This window comes from Colias philodice, chromosome 5 (genome assembly GCF_061535455.1).
Source record: "Colias philodice isolate Cphi_HAF_F1 chromosome 5, ilColPhil1 Martin Lab GWU primary, whole genome shotgun sequence".
NCBI classification, from domain to species: domain Eukaryota; kingdom Metazoa; phylum Arthropoda; class Insecta; order Lepidoptera; family Pieridae; genus Colias; species Colias philodice.
In genome coordinates, this window is record NC_143090.1 from 5685038 (window position 1) to 5707484 (window position 22447).

Sequence of the window (22447 nt, forward strand, 5' to 3'; positions counted from 1 at the left end):
CGCCTTCTGTGAGGTTCTGATGAGGATTCTGATTAAATTTTAACTGTAATAGGACCATAGTATAATTTTCATGATTGTGTAATCATGTGTAATAGTCGTGTTTTCAGTGCAGTGTCTATTTTCTATGATAATAATAACTACGTGTTTTGTGAAACAATCCAAAGTTGTTTCATTTACTAAAATGTCCTGTATTTCATAAAACATACTATAATAATCATCAAATAATACTTAAGAAAACTATTCGAATAAACAGTAATAGTTATAACAATAAAATGTACGTTACTGTTAAACAATCGAATAACCAAATAATAGATTATTACAAATGTTCAGTATACAAAACAAATAACACGAATATTAGCGCAACAAGATTTTACTGTTGCCGTCGAAAATATAAATTTACACGAACAATATCGTAAGTGACATTACTGACCAGAGCTTGACCTACACTAGTATAGTAAAATGAATCCAGCTAAATTATAACGAAGCCCTTGGGACTACTTAAATTTTGTTGAAATAACCAGATAGCTGAAAAAATTAGCTTCCATATGCGATATTAAAAGTCTCAGATACTTGTTGTTTAATGGAGTTATTAAGGAAAAATGGTTTTTTATTTTTCCTGAACATTTACACTTTTACGATTACCGGATTATTCGCGGGGGGCGTCGAAACTATGATTTATAAAGCTATTAAAAATAAACTATGATTAGGTATTTATAAAATTTTGAAAATATTTTTTTCTTACTTGCTTTTCTAATCAATTAGCATCCTAATAAATGCATCAGACATCCACATAATACATAGTTTTTACGGGCCAACTGCTCAAATGATGTCTCACTGAAATTCATTTATTTGCACATTAATATTCAACTAAATACAGAGCACATTAATCTAATACGCATGGCACAATAAAGATAACACTCATTATTATGTATTACAGAAATAGTATAAATTCTAAACGTATATAAATAACTCGACTATATAACAAATGTATGGCATGTTGTTCAGCAATTGCTACAATGTCTTCAAGTGATTTGTATGTGTATGGTGACCAAAATATACAAGTTCCTGCGCATCTACACTTTGGAAAATATTTACTAGATCGTCTAAAAGATGTAGGCGACACCGTTGCTCTGGTTTGTGTATATCTTTATTTTTATAAATTACATTGAGAATACTAATAAATTGTTGGACATTATTTGGTACCTACTCCGTCGTATCAATTAACATCCTTTTTTTCGTGAAATGTCGTGTTCAAAATAATTATTCTTATCAAATAGACTTTGTCCAAAATAATAATTAAATTACTATAAGGCTACATGAGTATAAGTACATTCCGATAAAATAAGATACTTTAATATTAACTCATTTAACCCTTGTAAATAATTCAGTTCGCAATTTTCAACAGGTTAATGCGGAAAGTAGAGAACAGCTTACATACAAGGAGCTAACACAACGCGCCGTGAACCTGGCGAGCGAGCTGATGAAGTTGGGCGTCGGGAGAGGGGACATTGTCGCACTGGGCACAGAAAAGCGCAACGAAATTGTGCCGACCGTGCTGGCTGTACTATTAACGGGGGCCACTTATACCACTTATGATGTACGACATGGCAAATGTGAGAAAACTTTAACCACCTTACAATTAATTACATATTTGAAAAAGGAACAGGGAGAAAGATAACTTTAAACGAAATTTATTCATATTTCTTTTAATCGTCGTCGTTAATATCGTCGCGGTTAATATCGCTTGAACGCTTCATAGTTTTTATTTATTTATTTTTTTCAGCATCATTGAAACATAAGTTGTCAATTGCTCGACCTAAGTATTTGATATATTCCAAAGTATTTTGGGAGAGATACAGTGATCTTTTATCAGCATCTGATACAATAAAAACCTGGATGACATTTGATGATGAAATAAAAAATGTTCCTTGCATTCAAATATTTATGAACAACTACGTTGACATTAGTAGTTTTGAGCCATCTGAGGTGAAGGGACAGATAGATACTGCAATAATTTTTTACTCATCGGGAACCACAGGTCTACCGAAAGGGGTCTGTTTTACGCATTTGAGCTGTATTTTAAATATAATACCCTACGAGTAAGTCACTTGTTTAGATACCATACTAATATTATAAATGCGAAAGTAACTCTATCTGTCTGTCTGTTACTCAATCACGCCTTAACTACTCAACCAATTTGCATGAAATTTGGTATAGAGATATTTTGATACCCGAGAATAGGCTACTTTTTACCCCGGGACGTAGGATAGGTTTTATCCCGGAAATCCCACGGGAACGGGAATTATGCGAGTTTTTCTTTGATTGCGCGGGTGAAGCCGCGGGTGGAAAGCTAGTATTTATAATAAGATGGTACCTAAAACTGGAATTGAGAATGTAATAAATGTCATGTGAATTTGCTTTACTTTATAAAAACCACAATTATTGATCAATTATTTACTTTTAAGTTTGGATTATGGATCGATGCAAAGGTTCTACATTTGTGGAGAATTGTATCATAGTTACGATACTTTTTCAATGTACAAATATTTAAGCCTCGGAAAAACAATTGTATATGTAAATAATGTTTCACCCGAAAATTTACATAAATGTCTCAATGAATATATGGTAAGAATACCTTAATACCTTTTTTTAGGTAATAAAAAATATGTAGGTAATTTTTGTATAACAATAGTAATACGGTAATTGTATAACTTATGTAATTTTTGTTTTCAGATTGATTTGGCTATGTTATTACCAATCATTATTTATGAATTGTGCGAATTTTTCGACGCAGACGTTCTGTCGGAATCATTGAAAATTATATATAGTGTTTCAGCACCTCTCCATTATAAAACAATTGAACACATCAAAAAAAGGTTAAGTCTTCAATAGTTTTACTTTATTTATCTCTTCATTTTTAGCTGTTGGAATTTTGCAATGCTGCTCTATGTACCTATTCAATAAAGAAATATAAGTAAATGTATGAACCCATATCATAACCTTCTGAGTTGAGTATAATATTAGATCTTTCTGAGCTGTTCCTAATATTATATGAATAGTTTAAATTGGTATAAGTATAATCAAAACAAAATATCAAGTTTTTTTTTTAGCGTTCTAGTAATTGAATTTAAAAATGACATTATTAAATTATTTAGTATTAAAGTTGAATATAATATGACTTTAGACAAGTTTTGTCCCTGTAAAATATGTTTTTGAATAAATTAATCTTTATCGAATTTTTTCTATCAATATCGCTAACAGATTCCCAAATCTGAAAGAAATAATCAAAGGTTATGGCATGTCAGAATGCGGAGATATAACTTCAGAAAATTGGGGGACAAAAGGACCAAAACTCGGCAGCGTCGGTATGGCTTCACCTGGCATTGTTTTGAAAGTAACAGTTTTTTTTTATATATTCACCGGTACAAAACATGTTTTGCTTCCTAGTTCTTAGCTGCTATTTGAAGACATGACTGACTTCGCACCGCAAGTGCTTTGCGAGGTAGTACGCTCTGTGAGGACCGGCTATACCTACAGGAGGTCTAAGAGCCCAACTTTTAATACAAAATAAGTGACCGATTTACCAGGTGCAAATTAACAATGCCTCATAAAACTACTTATTTTACTCGCCCATAAAAACATGCAGCTGAAAATAAAAATTTAATTTAATTAAATAAATAATTGAATATTAACGAGAAATCGATATTATGAAATTATAATGATTAATAATTACAGGTTACAGATCCTAATACTGGCAGGACACTTGGTCCAAATGAAAGAGGTGAAATACGCGTCAAAGGCCCCGGACTTATGAAAGGCTACATCGCAATCGATCCTTCCACGTACTTGGATGAGGATGGTTTCTTCAAAACTGGCGATTTGGGATACTATGACGATGATAGATACTTTTTTATCGTTGACAGGATTAAAGAAATATTTTTTTATAATAGCTACCAGGTGAAGCATATTACATTTCATTTTTTTAGGAAAACCTCTGAATTTTTATTATAATCTATGTCATTATTTGACTTCCCGAATGAGTATATATTCTATTGCGCTGTTACTCAACAAAATCGATAGATTATATTGAGTAACTGAATTTATAGGGAAACTTCCTAACAAGCGTTTGAAAATTGAATATAAAGTTGTAATTATATAGACAGAAGCATCGGAAAATTTGAGTTATAATTTTCAGGTTTCTCCGTTAGAATTAGAAACAATTCTACAATCGCACCCAGATGTGCTTGATGTCGGCGTGGTTGGTATACATGATGAAGTACATGGCGATAAACCTACAGCAGTCGTCGTTAAAGTACCTGGTTCTAAACTCACTAAACAGGATTTAATCAATTATATGGTGGCTGAGGTAGGCATCGATGAATTAAATCGACATTTTTTGCCATGCTAGTTTCCTTACTATGGCTCATTAATTGGAACATGGATGATATGGATATTAATTACCTAATTTTTTGTCGTCAAGTCTCGTTCCACGACTTCTTAACAGATATTATGGAAGCCTATAAATATTCTTGAAGATAAGAACTTACATACTTACTTTACAGTTGTTACAAAAAACGATATTTTAAAACATAATGTGTTAATAGAATGTATGAACTTTTTTTTGAAGGTTCCACCGTTTATTCATCTAGCGGGTGGCGTGAAATTCGTCTCAAAACTGCCCAGAAATTCCTGGGGGAAAATACTGCGACGTGAATTAAAGGAGCTATTAAACAATTGAAAGCACAACAGGAAAATATAATTTATTCCGTGATTCGGGAGCGACGTGAAAATCCTGAAATTATTTTTCTTCTGATAATCAAGAATGCATATAATCATAATCAGAACTCGCATTTAATTTCATCAATTATTTTATGTACACAATTAAATTAATTTAATGTATTTTTTTTAATTAAATTTTGTTTATATAATACAGTACGATATTTTTTATTCCTGTACCAAAAATATTTCTTTAAGAAAATAATTCTGAATCAAAATGCAAAGATCCATTCATGAAAAAATCTGAGTTTATGTATGACTAGCTTCCGCCCACGACTTTGTACGTGCATCCCCGTTTTGCGTTCCCGCAAGAATTTCGGGAAATCCTTTCTTAGCGGATGCCTACGTCCTAACATCTACCTGCATGCCAAATTTCAGCCCGATACGTCCAGTGGTTTGGGCTGTGCGTTGATAGATCACTATATCAGTCACCTTTGAGTTTTATATATTATATAGAAAGAATTGATTAATAGGTGTGTTTATTTATGTTAAGAAACTAGACGAATTCTTCTTGGAATTTGAAAATTAACAGTTGTAAAAATTGAATATAAGGAGTAGGTATCAACCATTATTGATTCTTTTTCTTATTTGCTATATTAACCATAAAGTTATTTTTTATTAAACTAATTTTGAACTAATATATCATTACATAGTATAAAACAAAGTCGCTTTCTCTGTCCCTATGTCCCTATGTAGGGTAAAAGTGGGATAGATGCCGCACTAGGATAGATGCCCCATTTTCAAAAAACCTCACTTCCCAGAGTCCTGACTACGAATTAATGATTTAAATAGGAGCTCCTATCACCCCGCACCTCGTGTACGCATGAGCTGTTGTTTGGTGAAGACGTGTTTCGCTAGTGCGTGTTATAATATCGGCGGCGAACTTCACGAACACGTTAAAATTTAAAAAGGTTGATATTTGCCTTTGCATAACTTTATAAGTATTAATAAATTTCACTATATTTCTTATTATGTCTATACACTGGTTCATTAAGTACAAATCTAAGTGAAAATAGTGGCTCTTTTGTTTTTATTTAATAAAAAAACTACTGGGGCAGCTATCCTTATCAAAAAGGATAGTTGCCCCTTTTTTTTCGAGGGATAGATGCCCTTAGGGGCCTCTAAGGGCATCTATCCCTCAATACATATGTACATGTTAGTATCGATAATCACAGGTACTGTTTATATTTTTACCTGATTGCGTCAGAGGTTTTCTCTATGTTAACCGATTTTACTCGTTTAATTTGCTTTTTTTTTGTTATGTTTACTTACTTATTAATGATCTGCCCTTATACTGATTGTAGGAGAACCACGCCACGAAAATACAAAAGAAAAGAAGGAGTGCGAGCGCAAGTATATTCTTGGACAACAGAACAACTATGTGAACATTTGCTGGTTTATCATATTAATTTTATTAGATTTCGCGTTTATAGAGTATGTCAGGCATCTATCCCACTCTGCAGGCATCTATCCTCCTTAGTATTTTCATGGTGGGGCAACTATCCAACTAGGTAGGCATCTATCCTCAAAAAAGGTGTTCTACAAAAATATTTATTACACATTATCTATAAATGATAGGATTAAAAATATATATAGTAATTCAAAACAGATAATTAACCTAGCTATATTCATACAAAGTGTTCGTATAAGATTCATGTTTTTTAAATTATGAGGCTATTTCAAAAAGTGGGGCATCTATCCCACTTTTACCCTATGCAACGGATTTTGATGCGGTTTTTTTAATAGATAGTGTGATTCAAGAGGGAGGTTTTAGTATAATTATTATAATTTATTATGTTTTAGAAAAAGCGGGCGAAGCCGCGGGCGGAAAGCTAGTTATATAATAAAATAAAAAAATAATAATTTTGAACTACCGAAACCAATATAATATTATAGGTACTTACTTTAATTAGTTTCAGCAATGCAACGATTCCCGTTGCATTGCTGAAACTAATTAATATTGTGCAATGATAGTGGGAAATGCCAGAACAACAAATCAGTTTTAATCGCAGTATCGACTTATATTGCACGTGTGTATCACAAACCGAACCGTGTTAAAGTTAATAAGTAGTCGTCACTACACGTTTTTTATAACAACGTCTTGTTATAAAATAAAACGGGAGCATGTTATTCAGCAATTGCCACAATGTCTTCAAGTGATTTGTATGTGTATGGTGATCGGAATATACAAGTTCCAGCGCATCTACACTTCGGCAAATATTTGCTAGATCGTCTGAGAAATGTACAGGACACCGATGCATTGGTTTGTATAATGTATAATTTTGTCATATATACACAAGTACATTCCCCAAAAGTAATTAGTTTTTGTAAAGAATTGCGATTGAATTAGAACACCCTGAACATAGTAGATAATTACGGTATTTTAAAATAACCTTTCTTACTTCTTATCTAACTGAAGTACCGATAGGTAATTTGTATGTATATAACAATAGTTTAGAAGTATTTTTTGTTTGACATATCATTAAAAACATCCATTGTACTTGTTTAAATATTGTAAGGACTTCTTTTATAGATAAATGCAGACAGTGGAGAACGGATTACATACAAGGAGCTCACACAATGCGCCGTGAACCTGGCGAGCGAGCTGATGAAGTTGGGGGTCGGGAGAGGGGACATTGTCGCACTGGGCACAGAAAAGCGCAATGAAATTGCACCGACCGTGCTAGCTGTACTATTGACAGGGGCTGCTTATTCTGCTTATGATGTACAGATTGGCAAATGTAAGATTATTTATTAGTACTATTCACTAGGTATAAAAATAGCTTCATTAAAATCGTGTGACGAGTTTTCGTGACGGATAAAAGTACAAATCTGTATTATGTTAACGCAGATTTAATAACTACATATATATCTTACTTGTAATTGATTAAAAAATGTATGAATGTATATACATTCATACATTTATATATATATATATATATATATATATATATATATATATATATATACTAGCGGTCCGCCCCGGCTTCGCCCGTGGTACATATGAAAAATAGATGTTGGCCGATTCTCAGACTTACCCGATATGCACAGAAAATTTCATGAGAATCGGTCCACCCGTTTCGGAGGAGTATGCAGACTAACATTGTGACACGAGAATTTTATATATAAGATATATATATATAAATACCAACCTGGGCACTAAGTTGATCCAGCCCGACTGCCGTGCATTCCTGACTCCACCTTTTCCCCCATATTACTCGACTCCGGTTGCATAGATCTTGCCCGGAGTGGCAACGGCGCAAATATTTGAGCGATGTTGCCAAACGTATTCATGGAGAAATTGATGTACTCAACATTTTTATTGCTAAGATCTCGAACTAAATCGACTCCGTAACGGCCGAAATTCAGAAACCCATAAACACTTGTTGGCTCCGTTTTATATACCAAATCCAAAGACGTATGTTGATCAGATCCATTTATATTATCAAAATTACAGCTTTATTTGATCCGACAAAACGAAACTGTATATTAAGTAACGTAGATTAATTTTTCGTAAACACTACAGTATTTGTTGGCTCCGTACACAAACATATTATAGTTAGGTAATGTTCCATACATTGCTAAATCCGCCTAGACTAGACGAACTCGACTCCGTAACGGTTCAAATTTTGAAATGCTCAAACACTTCTTGACTCCGTTTTATATACCAAATCATAAGTCGTATGTTGATCTGTTCCATTTATATGCACTTGCATGACATTGACATGGGGATATGAAATTAGGGCTAGCAAAAAATCTCCTGAGTTTGGAAGTTGAAGAAGTCGACCGTAATTCAATTGAAACTTATAGAAAACGTTGTGAAACTAAAAATACGGAACCCTAAAAAGATAGATATTTAAACCCATTAGAAAAGGAGGGCACTATGATGAAAATAAAATTCCAACAAAACTACTAGTCCTACGGAAAAACGTTCAATGGCAAAGTTGTAGGTAATAAAAAGATCTACAACTTTTGTATAAACAATTTTTTCACATAACCTCAAAATTTAGGTGAAAAATTCAAAAAACCATGTATTTTGTTTTTTATTTTTATCAACTTCAAAATTTATTTATTTTCTACGAAATTTGGTGGAAACTTACTTTATTATGTCTCAAATACACTGTAATTTTTTGATTGAAAATTATTTTGAATTAATACCAAATAAAACAACCTAATTTTCAATCGAAAATTCACCCGTCAAAATATCAGCTTTTTTGGGAGCCTTTTGTTCATTGAAATCTCTACTTTCATATTTTGTAAAAAAAATAAACATTACCATAGTAAATGTTCTCAGGAAATGCATACAAACAGTGTGATAATGAGCTTTTACTAAATCAGGCACACTTCTCGAACTCTATATCTTCTCTTGTATCGGCTTTTCGGTAATATTTCAAAAGAAAAAAAATAATCTGTTCTAAGTATAATATTTTACAGCATATTCAAAAGCAAAATGATGTCGATAAAAACATTTCAGGTAGTTCGAGAAGTGTGTCTGATTTAGTAAAAGCTCATTATCACACTGTTTGTATGCATTTCCTGAGAACATTTACTATAGTAATGTTTATTTTTTTTTACACAATATGAAAGTAGAGATTTCAATGAACAAAAGACTCCCCAAGTTTTTGAAAAAAGCTGATATTTTTACGGGTGACTTTTCGATTGAAAATTAGGTTGTATTTTTGGTATTAATTTAAAATAAGGCGCAAAAATGAATATTTTCAATCAAAAAAATTACAGTGTATTTGAGACATAATAAAGTAAGTTTCCACCAAATTTCGTAGAAAATAAATAAATTTTGAAGTTGATAAAAATAAAAAACAAAAAACATGGTTTTTTGAATTTTTCACCTAAATTTTGAGGTTATGTGAAAAAATTGTTTATACAAAAGTTGTAGATCTTTTTATTACCTACAACTTTGCTATTGAACGTTTTTCCGTAGGACTTGTAGTTTTGTCGGATATCGAGAGAAACCATTTTTTTCTCTTTAAAGCTTTTAAGCCTCCCACTTCCCGAACTCAGATTGACCGTAATTTATTTTTCTTTTTATTTTCATCATATTCCCCTCCTTTTTAATGGGTTTCATCCGACTGCGATTTTTTTTTGTTTCAAAAATTATCTACTCTAGTCTAACAAATAACAACCTACCTCTTGAATAATCAGTAAATATCAAGATAATTATCATAATATTTATTGACGTGTAGCGTTCGCCTTTGCCCTGATTCTGATATCAATCTGACAAAATAATTAAAATGTTAGATTTAGGTCAAACAAATGACGACTCATATTCCTGCACAAATTATCCATTGCGGAGTAAATATGAGTGTACGCAGATCGCCAACACGTTTAACCAGCAGTGGTGCAGTGGGTACTGCCGGTGGATCGCATCGCTATCTATCGAAGCTAAGTTCGTTTTCTACGAGTTCTACGCCAACTGATACTCAAATTACTTACAGAAAACGGAAACAACCGCTAGAACAAGATTGCAGATGGAGTGATAATATGAAGGATATTCGGTCAGAGTTGAGCCGTATTAGTACATTACTTGAAAAATATGTATGCTCAAATGAACAAATAGTAAACAAAATTCATGAAAACATTTCTGAGGTAAAAACACAAATTACCGAAATTAAATCGTCCAACGAACAATCCTTGAATTTAATTCGCCAAAATACGAATCAAATCAATGAAATTAAGTCATCAGCATGTATGATAATTACTGAACAAAACATATTGAAGAGTACTATTTCTCAATTAGAATCCCAGATCAACCAGGGTGAGAGTAAAATAAAATCACTGGAATTAAATCTTCAATCAATAAATCAGTCAGCCAATCCATCGGGTTTTACGTCTAAAAATCAACTTCATATAAATGAACACTTAATCAAGGAACTACGGGACAGAAAGAGCCGCGAAAAAAATGTAATTTTTGCTGGTTTCTCAGAATCGACATCTTATAACTCAGAGGAGAGGATATCTAAATACAACTCAAACTCAAAAAATTCAAAGCTCATAACAAAATTATTCCACCACACGCTCCACTTAAAATTAACGGTGTTGTATTAGAACATAAAACCCACGAGAAATACCTAGGTTTGCGAATCGACAGCTCTCTAAAATGGAATTATCACATCGACCACCTAAAAAATAAATTATCAGCACATCTTAGATATCTGCGTAATATCACTTTTGCATTCCTCATAAATTACGACACACCATCTACAACACATTAGTAAAGCCGCACCTAATGTATTTAATAGAAGTATGGGGGAGTGCTTACAAAGATAAATTAGCGCCACTCCAAATTTTACAAAATAAAATCATTAAAACTATCTTTAACTATCCTTTTTTAGGGTTCCGTAGCCAAAATGGCAAAAACGGAACCCTTATAGTTTCGTCATGTCCGTCTGTCCGTCTGTCCGTCTGTCCGTCTGTCACAGCCGATTTACTCGGAAACTATAAGTACTACAGTGATGAAATTTGATGGGAATATGTGTTGTATGAACCGGTACAAAAATATGACACTAAATAGTAAAAAAAAGAATTGGGGGTGGGGCCCCCCATACATGTAACTGAGGGATGAAATTTTTTTTTTCGATGTACATACCCGTGTGGGGTATCAATGGAAAGGTCTTTTAAAATGATATAAAGTTTTCTAAAAAACATTTTTCTTAAAGTGAACGGTTTTTGAGATATCAGCTCTCAAAGTCGTAAAAAGTATGTCCCCCCCCCTCTATTTTTATAACTACGGGGTATAAAATTCTAAAAAAAATAGAGGTGATGCATGCTAATTAACTCTTTCAACGATTTTTGGTTTGATCAAAGTATCTCTTATAGTTTTTGAGATAGGTTGATTTAACTGTAATTTATTATATTTGCTGCTACGGAACCCTTTGTGCGCGAGCCCGACTCGCACTTGGCCGGTTTTTAACTTCTACAAATAAAATCTACGACGACACTAAAATAATGAATTTAAAACAATTATACTTTTATAAAACGTGTATGTTCATCCGCAAAGCGCTACATAAAAACATAAATACAATTAATATTATATTCTCAACATCAAATCGCCACTATCCTAATAGACGAGCTAGCTATCTTGCCCTCCCGAAGATCCGAACAAATTATGGAAGGCGAACGGCAACATACGAGGGAGCACGTTTCTTTAACGGATTGCCAAGCAAATTGAAAATTGTAAACTCATTCATTGTATTAAAAAAACAATTAGACCAATGGCTGAGCTCGGTGGGCTCTGATTGGCTCATTTGAATCGGATCAACAAGAGCTAAAACGCAAAAAAGGTGGATTTGTATAAAAAGCACGTAATTATTATTATTACTGATGGTGACACTTGTGGCTCCGTTCGGATCCACATACGGACGGTGGTGTGGCAATGGATCAACAAATACCAACCGGATCAACAAGTGAAAACGGATCAAATAATTACTAACTATATGGCACGTTTGATCAACATAGTGCCCATGGAGATATCTATATATATATATATATATATATATATATATATATATATATATATATATATATATACACAAACCGAACCGTGTTAAAGTTAATGAGTAGTCGTCACTACACGTTTTTTATATCAACGTCTTGTCTATACAAATATTATAAAGAGGAAAGGTTTGATTTTTTGTTTGTTTGTTTGTATGAATTGAATAGGCTCCGAAACTACTTGGCAGATTTGAAAAATTGTTTCACTGTTGGAAAGCTACATCATTTCTGAGTGACATAGGCTAGGTTTTATCCCGGAAATCCCACGGGAACGGGAACTATGCGGGTTTTTTTTTTTAAAACGCGGGCGAAGCCGCAGGCGGATTGCTAGTTATAAAATAAAACGGGAGCATGTTATTCAGCAACACGTGAATATATATATATATTAGGTATATATTATCGGTCATGTATATGTTCATACAATACCTTCAAGATGATTTCAAAAAAACGATGCTCTGAAGTTGTTTTCATAATTTTCAGAAATTATAGTACAAAAGCAATGTTATAAAATGAAAAAAAATCTTATCTTATTTGAAAATATAATATAGCGTTATCTATACTAATATTATAAAGAGGAAAGGTTTGTATGTATGTATGTATATATGTATGGTTTTCACGCCTAAACTACAGGACCGATTTTGATGAAATTTGGCACAGATAATCTTTAAACCCTGAGAAAGAACATAGGCTACCTTTTATTGCGAAATATGTACCACGGGCGAAGCCGGGGCGGACCGCTAGTATATGATAAAAACATATTAGTTTGTTATTTTTAATTACGTATATTATAATATATTATTATTTAGAGTCTTCCTTATCTTACCATTCAATGTAGATATATTTATAGGTACATTTACTTTGGTTTATGTTATTGTTTTTAAATTAAAGCTTCAAAAGTCATTTAAATTACCTACTTAATGTTCATTCAAATAAGTACATATTATTTACTCTTCATATCACGAAATACTATAAACAGTAAACACATCTATAAACAATTCTATATTTAGTAAACATACAAGTAGAATGTAGATCTGATAATGTTATTTACGAATAATAAGGTACATAGTTCATGCACACCCACCAACACAACTACACACAATTACATTAAGACATACAGACAAGTATGTAGATAAAACAGAACTGTGTCAATTTTATTTTTCATCCATTATCTATTACTTTCTTTTTGTTGCAATTTCCTAGACACTCTATGGAAGAGAGCGCTGACTTCTAACATATGTACTAATTTTTATCTAGTTTGGGAGTCCATTACTACAAAACGTCATTAAGAATTTTTATTTTGTTTGAATCTCATACGACAACATATTCCTACATATTGAATGAACATAATGAATTCCAACATATCCTATATAATAATACTCACAGATAATTTTTACTATTAATGTATGCATAAATAAGTGCTTTATTTTCAGCCTCATTGAAACACAAGTTGTCAGTTGCTTGTCCAAATTATTTTATATATTCCAAACTATTTTGGGAGAGATACAGCGATGTTTTATTAACATCTGATACCATTGAAAACTGGATGACTTTCGACGATAGAATACAAAATGCTTCTTCTGTAAAAACGTTTATGAATAGTCATGTTGATATTGAATACTTTGAACCTACTGACGTAAAAGGACAGTCTGATGTAGCCTTAATATTGTACTCCTCGGGAACTACGGGACTACCGAAAGGGGTGCGTTTGACGCATTTAAACTGTATTCTAAATAGCACGCCGTACAAGTAAGTTAAATCATTTGATAGTTCGACAATTCGACAATAATATTATGATGTTAAAATGACATTAAAAATTCGTCATCATCATCAGCTTACAGCTGGGACACGGATAACCTATGACGGATAGGCCATAATCCACCACACCGGCCAAGTACGGGTTGGCAGATGAAATATGTCGCACTGGGATGCACTTTTGATTCTTCGACATTAAAAATTGTAAGTTATAAAAAAATGACGACTTACAAAGTTATAATGAAACTTTGTAAGTCGTCATTTTTTTATAATTTTATTCCAATTTTTTATGTAAATTTGGAAATTTTTAAATAATAATATACAGAAATTTATAAAAGTATGATCAATATTTTAATTCAATTATTTACTTTCAAGCCTGGATTATGGAACGATGCAGAGATTCTACACTTGTGGGGAATGGTACCACAATTACGATACTTTCTCAATGTACAAATATTTAAGTCTCGGAAAAACTATTGTGTATCTCACAAATATCACTCCCGAAAATTTGCTGAAATGTATAAAACAATATAAGGTAAACATTTCATATATAACGAAAGCGGTCAAAATGGTATATTTTACATTGAGCTATTATTACTACGTATAGAGGAGACACCACTAACAAAATCTGTGCTGAAAGCGCGGCCGCGGCGCGGGGCGGCTAGTGAATCATAGATTAAGCGATGTCATCGACTCACCGCTATAGAGGAGAAACTTGTTGTTAATATTTTGCCTATTATATTACTTATCAATTAAGAACAATCAATGTAACAAAAAAAATGTAATTAATCTAAAAAATAAATTATTAATAAACTTATCAATTAAAAACTTTTCAATTAAAACCAATCAATGTAACAAAAAAATTTATACGTAGGTAATTTATTTTCGTCTTTTGTAAATGTGTATAATTATTATTTTCCACTATTAAAATTTACGTCATCTTATATCTAAACATCTATCATACCCAATACAGTTTCTTAAATATTTAGTCTATGACAAATGACGCAAAATGGCGCCCGCTAAAAATTTTGTTAAAACCAAGTTTTAAAAATGATTCTGTAATTGATTACCGATTAAAAATTGAATTATAAGAGCAATATTGCAACACACTCGAGGGAATATTTGATGAGTTTCTTGGATTTTCGGTTTAAAATAAACAAGACATGAACGCGATCATTGCGCTAAAGCGACTGAGTGCAGTGAGGCCGGTTGACCTATGTTGAGCGGAACATAAGTGATGTAGGCGGTGTCGTTTCCATACGTAGTAATAGTATATCTATGATATTATTTTTATCAAACTTTACAATTTTCTTTACGTGGAAAATCGATGAAATTTTAAATGGTGATGATATTTTGATATTTGGTGAACAAATTTGTACAAATCAATTTGAATAAATCATTTTCTATTTAGATTTTTTCTAAACATAAACGAAATTTCTAGGAATAAAAAAGTATATCATCACTAACTTTTTATTTCAGATTGATATGGCAATGGTATTGCCTATCCTTATTTATGGGTTGTGTAAAGTTTACGATACAGACTATCATTTGGAATCTTTGAAACTAATTTATAGTCGATCAGCACCTCTACATTGTAGAACCATCGAAAATATCAAACAAAGGTTCAATTTTCATTACACATATTACGTAATTCATTATTTAATTCATATCTATGTTTGAGAGTACCTCTGAAACATCTCAGTACTTACAGGTGATTCTATGCCTTTCCTTAATAATTGTATTATTTAGAACTTAAAATGTATTGTTATAATAATGTTCTGTAATTAAAACTGATGAATTTAATTTCTACACCACTTCATTTTAATATTTTTTTTAATCATTACTATTTAGATATTGTGTCGATACCTTGGACTATAGATATTTAAGAAATAGAATAGAGTAATCGTTAATGTTATTTTTGTATTATTTTCTACGAAATAGATTCCCAAACTTAAAAGAAGTATTCCAAGGTTATGGAATGACGGAATGCGGAGAGCTAACTTCAGAAAATTGGGGCACAAAAGGACCAAAGCCTGGCAGTGTCGGTATGGCTTCACCTGGCATTGTTTTAAAGGTAACGATTTTCTTTTCACAAACTTAATATTATAAAACGTGTTTTCTTTTGTAGCGTTCTTTCAGATATAATAAATACTGCTTATATAACTATTTTACTTGTTACGTGTCTTATAAAATATATTTTCTTTGATATCATAAGATATGATAAAAACATAAAGGAATTATATATTATATAATTCATATTGATTCATATTTATAATACAACAGGTTACAGATCCCAATACTGGAAGAACCCTCGGCCCAAATGAAAGGGGTGAAATACGCGCTAAAGGTCCCGTACTTATGAAAGGCTACATCGGAATCGACCCTTCCACGTACTTGGATGAAGATGGCTTCCTTAAAACTGGCGATTTGGGATACTATGACGACGATAGATACTTTTATATCGTTGATAGAATAAAAGAAATTATGTGTTACGATGGTGACCAGGTAAAAATTATTTTCCTTTTTTTTAAATAAATATAAATCTTGTATGTCAGTACCTACTTAAGCCGAGATTTGTGTGTGAATCTTATGAAATAACATGAGGTTTTCAAATACCTATGCGGCCAAAAATATTTGTATCAGCATAACTGAGACCGAAGCATTGCTAAATGATTAATGTTTGTCTTATATTATTTACAGGTCCCACCGTTAGAATTAGAAACAATACTACAGTTGCACCCAGATATACTTGAAGTTGGTGTTGTCGGTAAACACAGTGAAGAGCACGGTGACATACCTACAGCATTTGTCGTAACAGTGCCTGGTTCTAAAGTCACTGAACAGGAATTGATCAATTATGTGGCTGGTGAGGTAGGCATCAATATATTAATTAGGTTAATATTCATAACACCATTGAGTTTCGATTATAAAGCGATGTGATGTTCACGCTGAATTGGTTTTACGAGTATGTAGAGATATATCAATGCAACATAATATAGATAAATACACAATGTTGATACATTGTTTCTTGATACATAACTAATTGATAAATGATATTATACATACATTGGATAACGGCTTCTTACTCAAACGTAAGTAATGGTGAGAGGCTACTAGGAATTGCTGATTATAAAATTGAAAAGTTCAAAGCTCATATTATACAAATAGTACATTCAAAGTATTTACTTATCTACACATTTGAGTTTTATGAAGAGTTGAAGGTTCCTGTAACTTTTAACACGTATGTTAACAGAATTCATATTTTTCTTCAAGGTTCCGCCATTTATGCAACTGGCGGGTGGCGTGAAATTCATCACAAAACTGCCAAGAAATCCCCGGGGGAAAATTCTACGCCGTGAATTAAGGGAAATACTGAACAATTGAAGGAAATTAGTTTTTTTCCTTGATTCATACGCGACATGAAACTCAGATTTTTCACTTAGGTGCATAATAAGCCGGGAATGCAAATGTTTTATTTGTCGCGATGGGATATACTTATCTAATGATAATTATTGTGAATTATATTTGTTTCAAAATAAATATGTTGTTTTTTAAGACTTTTCTTTCATTACATGATCTCAACTAAGAAATTCGTTCAAAAAAAACATAAACTTTCATTTTTTTACGATAATTTCAGACATCTAAAAAGTAATGAAGGTAATTAATATTAAACCGATAAAACTCGCATGAATTATCTTTTTTTATTACCATTTACTAACCAAATTGAATTTGATGTGGTATAATTAATTTTAGTATGGATAATTTGCATTACGATTAATACTAAATGGACAAATTTAATTACCATTTTAATAAATAATTGCTAGAATGACGAATTTGATATTGAGATAAAAATTGTTCGTTTTACACAAGCATCAAGACAAAAAAAATGAGGCTATTAATTATAAATTATTATTTGTCTATGTAAGTGAGAGCCAAAGACCAAAATAGACGAGAATACAAAAGCTACACGATGTTTTTCAATTTAACTGCATATTATCCATCCATATCGCCACTGCTCCAATCGTTGAAGAAAATTGGATTGTGCTAAACGAAATTTTACAACTTGTTATATAGGACCTGTATTTATTTAAAAATAATTTGAGGTAGGCTTGGTTGCGTACCAAGCCTTTTCAGTAACTACCTCAATTATTTTCATCATGATCAACCAATTTTTTGTATTTATAAAAAACTAGCGACCCGCCCCGGCTTCGCACGGGTGCAATGCTGATACTAAATACATTACAGAAAAACTGTGAACGTTGTATATAAAAACATAGCGGCCCGCTCCGACTTCGTATAGATAGCCTGGCGGCCGGCCGGTACCGCCGCAAACGCTACGTCCCGCAATTTTTAAATCTGTAATATCTTCGAAAATATTCACTTAAATCATACGGTGTAAAGGGCCATATAGATAGAGAAAGATTAAACGAACAATGTATTCAAGGTATTTAATTGGTTAAGGATTAATGCTGTATTGATTAAAATCGCATCGAAAATTAGCCATTATTTTTCGTAAAAAGTAAATGACAAAAAAATGTTATTGTGGGTTATCCATAAGAGATAGACATATACCATCGCGGACTTTTCTATAGACCTTTTCAATGTGTATAATACTTAGTACATTATTTTGATAAAACTCGTAGGGTTCAGCCTGCGTTTGCAATGTAAGCGGAAAAAATGTAATTTTTTACGACATCACTTTAGAAACCTCAAAAATAACAGTACTTCTCCACTATTTAATGGATGTTATTATACATATAAACCTTCCTCTTGAATCACTCTATCTATTAAAAAAAACCGCATCAAAATCCGTTGCGTAGTTTCAAAGATTTAAGCGTACAAAGGGACATAGGGACATAAGGACATAGGGACATAGGGACAGGGATATCGACTTTGTTTTATACTATGTAGTGATGCGTTATGTTAACAAGGTAAGTACCTATTTGGTCAATGGTCATGCACAACCAATTTACAGTGTGTACATTCAAATTATGATTGTTAAAACATTTACTACTTACTTACCTTTTCATTCATCGTTGGGAAAAGTCTTGTTTTCAATAAGCATAATATATTTTATTAATTTATAAATTGAATACAATATTTCCGTAGTTAAAAGTTACTGTAAGGTTAAGAAATTGCGGACAGGGGTAAAGGATGAGGTACAAAGGAACTTAAGACTGGTGGTAGCGTTGATATGGCTGCCCACATTATTATTTTAAAAAGGGAGTTTTTTTCTAACATAATTTTTCTATAGGATCTAAGTACTTACTTAGATATTTATCTAGCTTCTTAAATGGTTAATGATTTTAATTATCATTGAAGAAATTTTCCAATCGGTTTATTGTTTTCAAATGCCAAACAAAATATCTGCCGAAGTTAACGACAAAAAAAATAGTGTAAGTGGTACATTTTTTTTTTTTCAAATAAAACGTAAGTTTATGTTATATACATTATACATGTAAAACATCATGTATACAGTTCTAATTTATGTAAGTGAACATACTTATTAAAAGTTATAGGTCATTGTCGAAATGAATTCATGTTCATTGTCTCATTACACAACGGTTCAACGATCTATCGTCCCATAAACAAATTTTGACTTGGAGCCAAACAACACAAAAGGAAAAACTACATAGATTTATATGAATTTTATTCATAATATTTCTGGAATAATTATTTCAATTTATTGTTGCATCATCTATCGTCATCGTCGGTCATTTAAATAATGACATAATGTTAAGGAGCTCAATCATAAAAAAATTCTTAAGATAGTTCAACTAAAAACGAATTGAATCGTTCGACAAAATGAAGAGGGTGAAATCTGTATTAAGGGCCTTGGTCTTATGAAGGGCTATTTAAGGATTGATCCTTCTCAATATTTCAACGAAGAGGGCTTTCTCAAAACTGTAGATGGGGGTAGGATGATAATGACATATACTTATCATTTGATTCGACATTACTAGAATTAAGGAAAGCATATCGTATCCTTTATTCGAAATAATATTATTCATAATTCATAATTCATAATTCTTTATTTATTGTAGTTAGATAGTAGATATTATTGTAGTTTCTTTTTTATTCCAACTTTTAGTATACCACGTAGTTATAGAATATCCCGTAGAGGCTCCCTCTTATAGTATATGTATATAAGGGCTCCCTTATCTAATATTCTAACACTTAGCTCACTCCTTATAGTCTCCGCAAAGACAATTATGTAGGTACTACTTAAAAAAAAGGTACTTTGTTACTATATAATATTATACATATATATATAGAAATTCATTAGTAAATAATATATTCAGACGACATTGTAGTGCTCTCTCCAATATTTTATTGATAAACCTTCACAGGTTCGTGTGACCGTCATAGCGATCCTTTCTTATGTATCCATCGAAAATCTAAAATTAGTATAGCTAGTTTACTAAGGTAACAGTCCTAGTAGTATTTGGTAAGATTATAATATAATAGTCAATATATCACCTAAAGAATTAAATTTGTCTTTACTTCCACTTGATAGATAATTTTTATTTCTGTTATTAGTCTGGTGCTGGTTGTGGCTTTTGAATAATTCTTACATTTATTTCAGTGACATTAATCCAATAATGGATCTGAATGTTTAAATAGATGTTTGCTTGCGTTCTTATATTTTCTAGAATCACTATTGTCAGGAACGTTAAATATTGAATATTTTTAAATTACTACCTTTACATAATTATATATTTTCTGTAATAATACCTACTTAATTTTTAGACGGAATATTTTTAAGACATGGGTCTTAAAGGTGGTGTAATATTAATATCGAAACTGGCAAGGAACTCCAGGAGAAAACTTTATCGTCACGAACTAAGGGAACCGTTGACTCAAAAGAGTTGTAATCTGGGGAATTTAACACCATGTTTAAATTAAACTTGAATTACTCCTTTGCTTGAAATACCCTAAAGTAATTTAATTGCTTTAGTATGATGTTGCGCTGTGTTCTGTCTTAAATTTACGAGCTTTAAAAATTCTACTTAAATTTTATACACTACTAGCGGTCCGCCCCGGCTTCGCCCGTGGTACATATGAAAAATAGATGTTGGCCGATTCTCAGACTTACCCGATATGCATAGAAAATTTCATGAGAATCGGTCCACCCGTTTCGGAGGAGTATGCAGACTAACATTGTGACACGAGAATTTTATATACAGGGTGTACCAAAAAGTAGTGATGAACGGAAGCTGAGAGGTAGAGGACCTAGAGGGCTATCCGAATCACCCCCATGTATGTTATGCGATTTTTCGTATTTTCGGAGTTATGACGTTTTTTTCAATTTTTCACCTATCGCCGAGTACGATGATATTTTCACTCATGCTGACGTCAATGATTGCGGAACATGCTTGATTTTTTTTGTGTGCTAAGCTGAAAGATAGGCCAATTCTGTATAGCAACATTTACTATCGTTAGATCTTTGAATGGAATAGAAAAAAGAATTAAATGGCAAGAAAGATAAAATTACCCAGTATGTTCACCACTTCAAGGGCCCGTAAAAAAATAAAATCACATAAAAAAAAAATTCCGTTTGACTTTTAAAAACTTGCTCTATCTATCAGATAGCTACCCTGAAAATTTCATTTTATTATTCAGAAGGCTTCAATCGAAAAATTTAAATCTAAATGTGGTAAGTGCAAAAATTGAATTAACATAATGATCATTAAAACCAATAAATAGGTGTTTAATTACCAGAAATTTTTAAAATAACCCCGCTGTTGCTCAATGCAAGTGCGACATCACCGTAAAAAGTTGTCTTTCAAATGTCTGAATGCCCTTTTATCATTTTTAATGGTTTTTTCTGCTACTACGAATTTCCGGGTTATTTCGTCCAAATTGTGGCATTCTCTCAAGTAGCCGAGGTCTTTTTAGTATTCCCATTGAAACAAATCAATGGGGTTTAGGTCGAGGGACCGTGGAGGCCAGGCTTTAAGGCAGGCGTCACCGGCGCATGCGCAGGCTGCAACGACCAATCCATCTTTCAGGGTATCTTTGCCCTTTAGCCTGGCCTGCACGGTCCCCGGACATAAACCCTATTGATTTTTTTCCGTGGGGATACTACAAAGACGAGAGACTGCCACTATTTGGACGAAATAACCCGGAAATTCATAGTAGCAGAAGAAACCATTAAAAATGATAAAAGGGCATTCAGACATTTAAAAGACAACTTTTTACGGTGATGTCGCACTTGCATTGAGCAACAGCGGGGTTATTTTAAAAATTTCTGGTAATTAAACACCTATTTATTGGTTTTAATGATCATCATGTTAATTCAATTTTTGCACTTACCACATTTAGATTTAAATTTTTCGATTGAAGCCTTCTGAATAATTAAATGAAATTTTCAGGGTAGCTATTTGATAGATAGAGCAAGTTTTTAAAA

General features: G+C 32.3%; 2 protein-coding genes across 2 annotated transcripts; both read left to right on the top strand.

The window, feature by feature from the left end:
• Nucleotides 1–999: 999 nt before the first annotated feature.
• LOC149488442 (luciferin 4-monooxygenase-like) lies at nt 1000–4873 on the top strand. Its single transcript, XM_089695573.1, has 9 exons — nt 1000–1133; nt 1406–1613; nt 1784–2099; nt 2466–2625; nt 2734–2876; nt 3262–3394; nt 3736–3957; nt 4196–4366; nt 4628–4873. Exons 1-9 carry the CDS (start codon nt 1017–1019, stop codon nt 4736–4738), a joined length of 1581 nt encoding a protein of 526 aa, XP_089551699.1. The 5' UTR covers nt 1000–1016; the 3' UTR covers nt 4739–4873.
• Nucleotides 4874–6800: 1927 nt separating this feature from the next.
• On the top strand, nt 6801–17551 carry LOC149488443 (luciferin 4-monooxygenase-like). The gene is made up of 9 exons (XM_089695575.1): nt 6801–7039; nt 7310–7517; nt 13716–14031; nt 14413–14572; nt 15517–15659; nt 15979–16111; nt 16321–16542; nt 16738–16908; nt 17311–17551. Exons 1-9 carry the CDS (start codon nt 6923–6925, stop codon nt 17419–17421), a joined length of 1581 nt encoding a protein of 526 aa, XP_089551701.1. The 5' UTR covers nt 6801–6922; the 3' UTR covers nt 17422–17551.
• The last annotated feature ends 4896 nt before the right edge of the window (nt 17552–22447 follow it).